A 12421-nucleotide genomic window follows, 5' to 3' on the forward strand; every position below is an offset into this window, starting at 1 on the left:
GACTCTGAACACGCGTAGTAAGGACAGTTTTAGCTGAAATAAAGTGACACCCAGCCGGTGTTATCGTTTCTTAGCGCAGCAGTTCCCCGGTCTTGTTTCCAAAAAACATATACAGTGGAGGAAATAATTATTTGATCCCTCGCTTTATCACTCGATAAAATGCAAGTCTGTTTATATATTTTATTTAAAGTGATTTCCTGGATTTTCCTTTTGATATTCCATCTCTCACTATTGTAATAAACCTACAATTAAAATTATAGACTGTTTGTGTCTTTGTGAATGGGCAAACTTACAAAATCAGCGAGGGATCAAATAATTATTTCCTCCACTGTAGTTGCAGCCTAATAGTTTAAAAAATGTATATTTAATTTTAAATGTGAAAACAAAAAGGGAGAGCAGGTCAGACTGGAGGCGAACACAGAAACTGCAGCTCGGTAGAAAGCAACTGCAGCTTCTGCTCTAAACAAGAAGCTGAGGCGCTGATCTCTGATCAGCTGAGACCAGAGAAACTCTGTGTTTTCACTGTTTCCATAGTTAAGAAGCAGTCGGTCACTGAGAGGCTTCTCATAGAGAACGGGCTCTGCTTTCACTGTGTCTCTCTGAGCGAGTGCGCAGGGCGGGGGGGCGGAGCTACGGACCGGAGCGCTATCTGGGGCGCACACACACACATACACACACATACACAAACACACTCACTCGCCCGCTCCTGATACTTTATGACGGCCTGATACGATGATGTTTTAAAAATTATTGTGACTTAGTCATCCACCAACATTTTCGTCTCGTCTCGTCAACGAAAATTAAAATAGATTTCGTCATAGTTTTTATTTTCAAAGATTCGTTTTCGTTATGTCTTCGTCTCGTCTTCGTCATGGAAAAAGGGTCGTTAATGAATATATTTCGTCATAGTCTTCGTCAACGAAATTAACACTGCATGGTAGCCGTGGAATTAAAGTCGTGACAGCGGGTTTTTGAGCTGTTACCACCACCGCAGCTTGCATGGTGCACGCTAGCGCCATTATGACAGGGCGTTATAACCGTATGTGACCGTACAAACATGCCGTTAGTGCTCTAACCAGGCACTGTTAGTCAGACAACTCCGCTGGCTTAACACACTTGTCACATTTATCTTAGAATCGTAGAATCATAGTTGTGTATGGGTTTTATTGTGCTATAGGGAATGAAACAGGAAGTTTGAGGTCCGGAAATGTGAGATTCCGGAAATGCTGTCGTTCTGAAATGCTGTCGTTAGCAGACCAATCACAGCCAAGGGCTATCCCTAGGCTCTCCGACATGCCGATGTGTAGTTATGAAAATCAGAGGTGCACGAAGAGCTCTCCAAGGTGCTCGGAGAGGGCGTTCCACGGCGGTAAAGCCGTTCCCATCTGTCCGTCTCTGTCAAAACCGAGTTAAAGCTTGAAAGCCTGAAACATGCTTCTGCGTTTTCACGGGCCCGTAAGCGCAAGAGCCCTTCCGGGTCCCTTACGTGCTTATGTATCCCTCCTTACGTGCTGACGGGTGTCGACCCCCTTTTCTAAAATTTACGGCAAAGCTCCGCAAGCTCACTCAGCCCGCAAGGCTGTGATTGGTCTGCTCTACATCCCTTCTGCAGCTGCATTTCCGGTTTCATGCCCCATAATACCGGCAGAAATCACGGAAGATTTAGAAGAACGAATATGGACCAAATAGAAGAGCACTTGGCAGAAGATATCCGATAGTATGATCACTTGTATAACCTGTCACTGACTGGCAGATTTGTCCGCCAGAAAAAGGCTACGAGGAGCCGCAGTGGCTATGTAAATAAACAATCGACGAAGAAGAAAGAAGACGTCTCTAAGGTCGTCTCGACAAAAATGTTTATTTAAGCCTGAAACATGCTTCTGCGACTGCGTCTGTGTCTTTTCACGCCGCTGTGGCGCAAGACTCGTTTTCATTCATGCTTCCCCAACCGTTGCGCGTCTTACAAAGCAATTCCGCGCCAGAACACTCGGCGGAGTAATGCTTTTTGTAGAAGACGACCTTAGAGACGCCTTCTTTCTTCTTCGTCGATTGTTTATTTACATAGCCACTGCGGCTCCTTGTAGCCTTTTTCTGACGGACAAATCCGCCAGTCAGTGACAGGTTATACAAGTGATCATACTATCGGATATCTTCTGCCAAGTGCTCTTCTATTTGGTCCATATTCGTTCTTCTAAATCTTCCGTGATTTCTGCCGGTATTATGGGGCATGAAACCGGAAATGCAGCTCCAGAAGGGATGTAGAGCAGACCAATCACAGCCTATGCGGGCTGAGTGAGCATGCGGAGCTTTGCCGTAAATTTTAGAAAAGGGGGTCGACATCCGTCAGCACGTAAGGAGGGATACATAAGCACGTAAGGGACCCGGAAGGGCTCTTGCGCTTACGGGCCCGTGAAAACGCAGAAGCATGTTTCAGGCTTTAAGTTACAACAATTAGTTATTTTTCCACTATAATTCTTAAACCCCTGCCGTTTGGGAAAGTGATTATTCATTCATTTTGTACCGGTTTGTTTGTCTGTACAAGCTGTTCTCTCAGTTCTAAATTAATTCCAACATGAAGTTGTTTGAATCAAATTTTCGAATTCATTATCTTGCTTTCATGCTTTCACATTAGACTTTATGAGACACTCTCTATCTCACTTCATCTTTAATATCACCAACACTTCATACTGCATGGTGTTATGCACACCATGAAAAAAATAATGGTTTGATGCCGTTCTTTATTATTAAGTTTGTTTAATAATGAATGTGTTTTTTTCAAATGTTTGATTTACTGCTCTTTGCTTTTATTATCCTGTGTAAACAAGACACTCGTAAAAAAGAGTGAGCATAAAGATGCAGTAAAGCCAGATTACCAGATAAAGCACACCTGTTTTGGGAGAATACTGAGCTGTGTAAGAATAATATCTCTCATACAACACATCAGGGGGAATTTCATGTTCTTGTCCAGTTTTTATTCCATAAATTGTACTCATATTATTCTGAGCTGCAGCAACAGAATAGGTCTGGGTGTCAAAAAATAAAAACACAATCTTTGCACGATTAGAATGCAGCAAAATATATTTTTTTGTTATTTATTGTGGTCGACTAACCATTGTTTGTAGGAGGCCATTTTAAAACCACAAATTTAAAGTAGTTGTTTGATTCATGACACAAATATAAGTTCCTATTTAATATTAGCTACTTTACCATTAGGGTTGAGGGACTGGAGGCTCTTTTTTAGGGACCTGACTAGTCAGTAGGGCTGTTGGCAGGTTTTGATCTGATCTGATGTTACCAGCTCCAGAAGCAGAATTTGCAGTTATCGGGGTAACTTCAGCTATAATTAGTTCAGGGTTTGTGGTCCTATAGCCTGTTCACCTATTGGGGTAAATGACCATGGTATAAAGAAAAAAAAGATTCCATGGAGCTTTGTGTGGATTATTAGAGGGTCTCTGAGGAGGGTATTGCAATGATTTTATTTTGTTTGTAGTTTATTTGGTAATGATTTACCAATATTGTTAAGTATGTGCTGGAATAAGCAAAGCTATCTATCACAGGCTTTATTTAAAATGTGTACACATAGCAATATATTACATGATATACTATTAATAGCATGTGAAAATTGTAAATTAATGTATGATAGGATAGCTGTCAGAGCATGTTGAATGCAACCTGAGACAATATACTGCCTTAATATAAACATGTATAAAACATGACAGATAATGCCACATCTCGGTTGAAGTGCACCAATATTTCCCCATCAAGCTACAAAAACAATTATGGATTTGAATCCAAGGCTCAAATGCATTTTTGGTGATTTGCCCCAGCGCCAAAAGAGTTAACTGGGAGCTATTAACACTGTAAATACCATTGTAACCCCACTAAGCAGGCATGGCAAGTTGCTGTACAGAAAACATCCAATTCAAGCAGAAAATAACAATCAATGATAATGACTAAATCAAGTATATTTTAACTTTTTTGTTTTTTGGAAGTTGACACATGTTTCTGACAAATGTTACTATCCAGGTGGGCTCTGTGTGACAAGGAGCCTCATACACAGAAACCCCACAAGCACAGAGGAAAAAGAAGATCTTACGAAATGTGAACAGACCCAACAATTTATGCGATTAAAAGAAAACAGACTCCTTAAATCCCCTGGGGCATGTTGGAGTTAATACAATAAATTAGGTTAATCATACATGATACTTTTTATTTTATATCTATGTAAATGAATTGCAACATTAAATTCCTGAGTGACCAACTCCAAAAAATCCCCTATATATCCCAGCTGGTACTGGTTCTGTTTGACAGGTCGTGGTGGCAACAATGCTCCCATGTGACGCAACTAAAGGGTTAGGCAAATATCAGTTTGTGAATCAAGTGACGGGAATCTTTAAAATTCTGAGTGTCGCAGACTTATTATAAGCCAGTTAGCCCTAATGTTCTGCTTCAGGAACAATCATTTTACATGGGCCATCTGATGACACCCGAGTCTTATCAAGAGGCAGATGTTGGTAGCAGATTCAAAGTCATATACAGGTAAACAGTCCACATCTTTAAATATGAAGACAGGGAATGGTTTAAGTTCCGGCTTCCTTTTGGGATTTTGTGAAGTCTTGTCTTCACCCATTTCTCCCCTCTATGCCCTGATGAACAGTACCGAGATGAGCAGCCATCCAAAACCGACCAGTCAGCATGTGGGGTTGGCTGAGGATGGTAGATGGTGTGGTCAAGGCATTGCCTCACCGATTAGCTGAATAACAAGACTTTCACTTGTTTCTGACTTGATGAGCAACAAGCTGGCGTGTCTGCCTGCAGTGCTCGGCTTGAACTGGATGGGTAGCTTCAAATAGTGCTGTGATCTAATGTGTAGAGGAGAAAAAAAGTGTGAAAACACAGTAAACTTTAACACACACAAAACAGTAGAAGCATGAATACACAACACACAAACATGTATTTACTAATGCTGTCAGTTAAACAAAACCCATTTTAACGACGTCAATTTTTTTCTCCCAAGTTTAAGCAGAGCTGCCAACTCTCACGCTTTCGCCGCGTGACATGCGCTATTGCATGTTTTCACACGTAGTCACACTACACATCCAATCTTTCACGGCAAAAAAAACCCCGGATCATTGAAAATAAAAACTATGACTAAATCTATTTTAACTTTCGTTGACGAGAGGAGACAAGACGAAAATGTTGGTGGTTGACTAAGTCACAATCATTTTTTAAAACATCGGGCGGGCGAGTGTGGGTGTGTGTGTGTGCTCCCAGATAGCGCACCGGTCCGGGGGCTCCGGAAACAGTGAAAACACAGTTTCTCTGGTTTCAGCTGCTCAGAGATCAGCGCCTCATCTTTTGATCAGAGCAGAAGCTGCAGTTGGTTTCTATCGAGCTTCAGTATCTGAAGCTCGATAGAAGCTTCAGATACTGGAGGCCAGGTCAGACTGGAGGCCTGATTGGCCTCCAGTCTGACCTGCTCTCGCTTTTTGTTTAAATATTTCGCCAACTAAAATATATATTTTTAAGCTATTAGGCTGCAGCTATATGTTTTTATTTATTTCAAAATAGGGTACTTCTTATTTCATACATTTTCCACAAATATGGGGAGAACTCAAATAGCCCTACAAGTTCTGTGTTTAATTTATTTCAAAGTAGGCCGACACTTGCCTGTGTATTTTGTTTGTTTGTTATTTTGTCTGTTTGAGTAGCTGGCTGAAAGCAAAGAAGTAGTAGGCTTACCTTTTATTGGTGACCTAACTGTTACGATTCATTGTTTCTGAAATAAGAGGCCTGACTGCTATGTTCACAGCAAACTTGAAAAAAATAAAATATTAAGCCATGGTTTAACTGCACTATAGGCAGAGTCCTTGTTTACCTGAAATGTGCACTTTATAATTTTATTTTGTACCACCCCGTTTGGCAATGTTGTTTTAAAAAAAATTAAACATTTGCATAAAGCAAGCCAATCCACTTTCCCATGTTGATAAGAGCATTCAAATTAAAACAAATTATGGAAAAATATAAATGAAGGGACATTTAGAATAGATAAAAATATGCGATTAATGTGATTAATTTTGATTAACTATGACATAAATGCGTTAATCGTGATTTAATATTTTAATCGTTTGACAGCACTAGTAATTACACATTCAAATAAAATCGAATACTCAAGATTGCACTATATGAATAATGAAATGAGGCTATGGCTAAAATAATAATCTTAATTACAATGTACTGTAAATGCAAATCATCCATAACAAATAAACAATAAGAAGGGCAGCATTGTGTTCAGTCGGGTGGACATGAGAGTGTGATACAAAGTTCAACATGCTGGGGTCACCACACGGCTAGTACAAACTCTCAAACACACCTCAGGCAAAGTTCAGGTTATGATGAAAATCTCCAGTAGGGCTGCTCGATTAATCAAAATTTAATTGTGATTTTGATTATGGGGTCAAACGATCTCCAAACTACTACGATCGAGATGAATTGATTATTTGCAATTTTTTTGGAAAGAGACGCGCATGCGGAAGTCAGTCCTTCCCCCAAAGCATCCAACGCTGCCCAGCTGACTGGCTCTCACTCTCAATCAGCTGTAAAGTGAAGGAGTTGTGTGTGTGGTGACCGGCGGTATTTAACAGCGCGAGTGGAAAATGGCAGAGGGAGGGCACCCCTGTTCGATCGACAAAAAGGGTAGAAAAGGTTCTCTTGTATGGGAACATACCCTGCGCAGCGTTCATTCACCAGCGCAGGGGTTTTCAACTGGTTTTGTCCCAGGGACCACCATTCGGACTACAAAATAATCCGTGGCCCACTGATGTGCCTATGTGCACGCGTGCCTACTTGTGAGTGTTTGCGTGCATGCATGTGGATAGAAGGAAGTTTTAACATTTGTTTTTCCATGTTGGTTATATTTAAAAACCTCAAACAAATCTGTGTAAAAACAACAAAAACGGTTGATTTTCAGTGCTTAAGAATTGACAACAAAATTAAAATGCAGTTTGTAGTTGTAATGCATCTCAGAACCATATGTACATCAATAAATAACGTTCATGACTTAAATGTTCAGACATGTAGCTGACATGTTGAGAGAACGTAAAGTAACAGTGATCAATAACAATCAACATAAGCTGGGGCTACAACTTATGAGTAAGATGACAAAGTAATGCAGAATATGTCACAAATGACATATTCATTTAGTCCAGGGGTCTCAAACTCAAATTACCTGGGGGCCACTGGAGGCATTATCTGGGTGAGGCTGGGCCGCATCAGGTATTCCACAAAAAAAAACGTTGCTAAAAAAAATCCAAACTTCTCAAATGTCCTTATTAACAGTTATTTAACTTCAATGGGTTCTTCTGAACATGAATAGAATATTGAAGAACATGAACGGTTCTTCTGAACATGCTTTCTCTTGACTACTTCTTGCTGCCAGATCCGGTACCTCTCGTATCGATTTTTTTTTTTTATTATATTAATATGAATATTAAAAAAACTTTTTAAAGAAATAATTAAAATAAAATATAATATAATGTAATCACTAGAAATTTATGGAGCCCCTGTTGACATCGGTGGATAAATTACTAATATGTGGCCACACAATAACAAGAGAATCTAATAAGCTATATATATAGCTTTCTTAAAAACAGCATCACAATTTCATAAAATAATAACAAATGCAGACTTCTAAGATGAACCAAAATAATTATGCACATCGTCATGTACAGTCTGTGGCTCGGTGCGTAAATGTCACCACCAGAGGATGAGGGAATTTAAATCATTAAAATTCATCCCCACATATCAGGTGTAAATAATAATGTAAAACAGCCCAGACTGTAAAATGTAGATATTAGCTCAATGTCGTGTTATAAACTGCTGCGGTTTAGAATAATCCATCTTCGTAAAGAAGCTCCCAAAACCTCACAGCGCAGCGTTTGCGGAAAGGAACCGTGGTGTCCCTTGAATTTGCCTTCAATTTAACAAATTGTGTGTGTGTGTGTTCCATTCGTTTTCTCCGCTGGACACAGAAGTCGCCTTTGCTCAAGATGCCACTTTATTAATCACTGACACAAAGACTGATACCGTCACTATAGTATAGTCTAAATAAGTCCCACTGCATTGTAAGAGGCATGTGTGTGCTGCTTTAAGCGTCGTTTTATGTACGTTTCGGGACCTGTGCTGGTCGTACCTGCGCTGTCATTTGTACTTAGCGTTCCGGCACCTTGTGATTTGCAAATGAACCACTGGATACATCATGACCTGCGCGAAAGTGGGCGGAAAACTATGAATTTCACCCTCCTGCTCTCCGCACATCCAAAGCCACTCTTTCCTCTCACACACACACACGACCCCGCCCCCCATGTCACTCACATGCATGGTGCATTCACTGGACAGGCACACAGTAGGAAACCAGAACTAATAACATTGTCCCACACATAAGCTAAAAATATAAAACTCGCGGGCCACACTAACATTAATCTTTCATATTAAGGTGGCGGCCACAAAATAATGTCTCGAGGGCCGCAAGTTTGAGACCCCTGATTTAGTCATTTGTGGGTTAGGGTTAGGGGTTGAAATCTTGGCCTTTGAATTGGGACAACCCGTTCAAGAAGCCTTTAAATCATCAGTGGTCTTAGCTAAAACCTGAGACGTCATCACTAGTCGTCGATGTAAACAGACAAGACAAAAGTTTTGCCGGGGATGTCATTGTAATAACGTTGTTGAGATCTTAAATAAACCAATGCTAGTGTTTGCAGTTACTAAAGTGACAAACCTATAATACCCCAATAACATCTATGCTATTGCAGGGGAATCAATGACATTTGAAATTGAAAGGCTTGGATGCGCTGCATTATTTCACGTATGAACCAAAGCACACTGCTAGCAGTGGTCTGTAAAGAACCCTGCCAGGATGCGTTGTTATTAGAGCAGCAGTTAAGTTCAGTAACATCGCTGCAATTCATGTGATCCATCAAGTGCTTCGTGCCCTTCTTTTTATCATGCAAAAAAATAAAATAAAAAAGACCGCTAACGCTCATTTTTTTTTAAGTTGTGAAAGAAATGACCATAATACATTGAAATGATATTGAACTAAGATATTACCATCAATATCACAATTTGTAAATCCTTATTAGTTTAGAAAATACTACATTTGAGGGCCTCTTTCCCAGCTTGCCAGTGAATCTCAAGGCATTCTGGCTACCCCAGCGTTTGAAGTGAGGGTCAGAGAAATCTACCTTTCGAGGGCTATAGAGCAACAACACTTGGCCCTACTCCTCTGGATTGGACCATAGATACAGAGTTTTATGAGAGAAATCAGTGTGGAGCCATCTCTGACAACAAACGGAAAAGTGTATAGTAGTAATAAGATAACTCAAAACAGAGCTCGGCAATAATTACAAAGACGAGTTAAAGTTCCTGAAACCAGATTTTCAGTGGGCTGCTATCATGAAATGGAGCTTCTATCAGGGATAATAACTACTGGACTCACCTCAGAGAATATTTCGAATGCTTGATGTGGAATGGCTCCTTAGTGTTTACAAATTTCAGCTGTAAGACAATTAGAGAAGCAAGACATCAAATATCAAACCCAGGCACAGCGACAAATGTTAGTTTAATGTTATTACATTTCTCATACGGGATAAATTAAGTAAATCATGCAAATTTCTACTTGCAACTCAGGGCTCCAGACTGCCACTATTTAGATGCATTTTGGGACTATTTTAAGAGAAAGTGCAACAATTTTATAAACAGTGGCAATTACAAATTTGCCCCTCATTTTTTGGGGTTTAAAAAAAATAAATCATTATCATATAGGCCATCACATTTAATACCAGGCGCGAGCAAGAAACTGGGTGTGTGCGCTCCCAGACTTCTCAGACTGGGAACGATGTTGAGTTTACAAAGAGTCAATTTTATAAATGTTTTATTTATTAAGGATATTATAATAGTTTTAATTCTAATTCAATTGTAATACTGAATATTCTTAAGAATAAGAAGGGAATTGCTCTCTGAAAGGATGTACTTGCAGGATTATGTTCTCATATCATTTCAGTGGTATGAAATAGTTTCAACAGTATGGCAATAATATTTGTCACAATAAATTCTGGGACAATATATCATCCAACACAATTTGTTTTCATGACAGGCCTACCTCAATATTTAACATCATGCACCGAGTAAGAGGTTTCCTTTTCACACTTTACTGCTTCAGTTCTCTGAGAATGTCTTTCATATTCAAGCAAAATTGGTATTGTACAATGAATTATCCCAAACTGAATCAATATTGAATGGAATCACATCGAATCGAAACCTTGTGAATTGGAATCTCAACCCCCTAAGAACCTGATTGGCCATCCCGTGGTGTGGTGATGTCAATCATTTTCTAAAGCTGATGAAGCTGATGAACCATTTCGTTCTACAACGAAACGGAAGCAATGCGGAGAAATAGAGGCTGGGCTTTGTATAAAACTCTAGACACCTTCCATCTTGAAGCAATACAGGAAGTAGTTACTTGGCTCCACCAGTTAAATGCTGTCACTTCACTATGTACTTTCCTCATCGTGGTCACTGTAGCAGCACAGCAATATTAGCCTGAGTTGAGGTAGGAATTCTATATTTTAAGTAGACCTTAAAGATGTCTTCATGAATAAGAAACAAACTGGGAGAGTTCTACAGTTTCCCACTAAATGAAGTAACTTGAATACCAACTTTTAATTACTGAATGAAGTTGGCATTGTGTACTGTGCAGTTTTCTTATGTGCTGTTGTTAAATATCTGCACTTTATGCTACACTGCAAAAATCGAATTTGTAGTTTTATTTAAAATACAATTGACTATGTCAATCAATCGTTTTAGATCCACAAAGGGAGGAGACTAAACCTAATGATAACCGTGCTAAATGGGATTGTAGAAGCAAGTTCATCCTACTTTTGCTGCACCTAAAGGTCGCCATGGTAGAATATTAATCAACAAAAATGTTATTATTTCACCATAATATTGCCCGCCATGTAATATGTGAATCTTGTAAACAAGGGGACATCAGCATTTTATTGTTGACAGTGGAAAATTAAAACAATATTATTTTACCTGAAGGTCATTAGTTTTTTCTCATTTCTGGAATTTGTAATTGTCTATTTATAACCAAAACATTTATCTTACTCTCTCTTACTCCCACTTTGTAGTTTGGCTTTCTTGATGAAAATTGTACTAACTTGATTCTTGTTGTTCTGGGTTTGTACCCTCATATTTAAATGCACTTATTGTAAGTTGCTTTGGATGAAAGCGCCAGCTTAATGAAATGTAATGTAATAATATCTGTAAAACAGTTAAGAGGGGAAAAAACTGTTACGTGTTGTGTTGCATGTCGCCACAAGTGGTGCGTCTTGATTTTGTGCTGGTGCTCCTAAAATTTCGGTATGGAGCGTCAGTGCTACTAGTGAAAAAAGTTAGTCTGGAGCCCTGCAACCCCATCCCATCTAGAAAAGCGAATGAAAGTAATGGAAATAACTTGTTAGAAAACAATTTGTGGTAACGTAAATGCTGAAGATGTGTGTATACACTGTATTTCAGCTTCTGCTACAGTAATGGAGAATAATAAATCCCTTCAAAAGTCTTGATGGGAATAAGTTGCCTCTCACCTCATGCGTGCTGGATGAGTTGTTGCGGATGCTGACCTTCAAAGTGTTGGACTCACCCACCCGTGTGGCAGGGAAGGTGTACAGATCCTGTGGAGAATACACACCCCTCCACACAGTCTCCTCCTGCCTGGGGGATTACAAATTGTGATAGTTTAAACAGGAAGCCTAACATAATTACATTCAGGGGATGTGAGATTAATTCCTAAGCTATCAAGGCATCCACATATAGCTATCTCCCATACTGGCTGAAAGTTCTACAGGGAACCTGCTGAGGATCATATGCATATTTAGTTTTAGCAAAATATTTCTAACCTTTTTTTGCCTGCTGAGGCATCCTCTCCCTTTCTGGTCTTGACTGTGGGCTCTTTTTTCACCACAGTGCTGTCTCCTTCCTGTGGTTCTTCCACAGATCCAGATTTTACACCCTTAAGACAAACAGAAAACATTTTAGGATCTTTGCTAGTCGTCTCCGAAAGTGAGAAAATAAAACTGAAAGACCCCTCAAAACATTGGGCTAATTAAAGACAAGTTCAAAGTAGGGCTGCAACTTACGACTATTCTGATAGTCGAGTTTCAGTCTTAGTGAACATTTGTATCAAATTAGAACACATTCCCTGAAGCTGATCTTCTGATATCCATTTCAAGAAAAACATGAACATACTTTGTGAGGCCAACATGACCTTGACCTTTGGCTACCAAAGTCAAGTTATTCATTCCTCAAGTCCGAGTAAATGTTGTGCAGAATGTGAAACTTGACAGCATTCCAGAGATATCACCTT

At 39.5% G+C, this 12421-nt stretch overlaps 1 protein-coding gene across 2 annotated transcripts in view; it reads right to left on the bottom strand.

Annotated features, from left to right (window-relative positions):
• Positions 1-2950: 2950 nt before the first annotated feature.
• cep192 (centrosomal protein 192) overlaps positions 2951-12421 on the bottom strand; it is a 48988-nt gene continuing 39517 nt past the window's right edge. For both annotated transcript variants that reach the window (XM_062398557.1, XM_062398556.1), the window contains exons 48-51: positions 11955-12067; positions 11643-11769; positions 9494-9552; positions 2951-4862 (exon numbers count right to left, since the gene is read on the bottom strand). In XM_062398557.1, coding sequence (XP_062254541.1) covers positions 4730-4862; positions 9494-9552; positions 11643-11769; positions 11955-12067 — 432 coding nt within the window. In that variant the 3' untranslated portion in view covers positions 2951-4729. The remainder of the gene's footprint in view (positions 4863-9493; positions 9553-11642; positions 11770-11954; positions 12068-12421) is intronic.

This window comes from Platichthys flesus, chromosome 11 (genome assembly GCF_949316205.1).
Source record: "Platichthys flesus chromosome 11, fPlaFle2.1, whole genome shotgun sequence".
NCBI lineage: Eukaryota > Metazoa > Chordata > Actinopteri > Pleuronectiformes > Pleuronectidae > Platichthys > Platichthys flesus.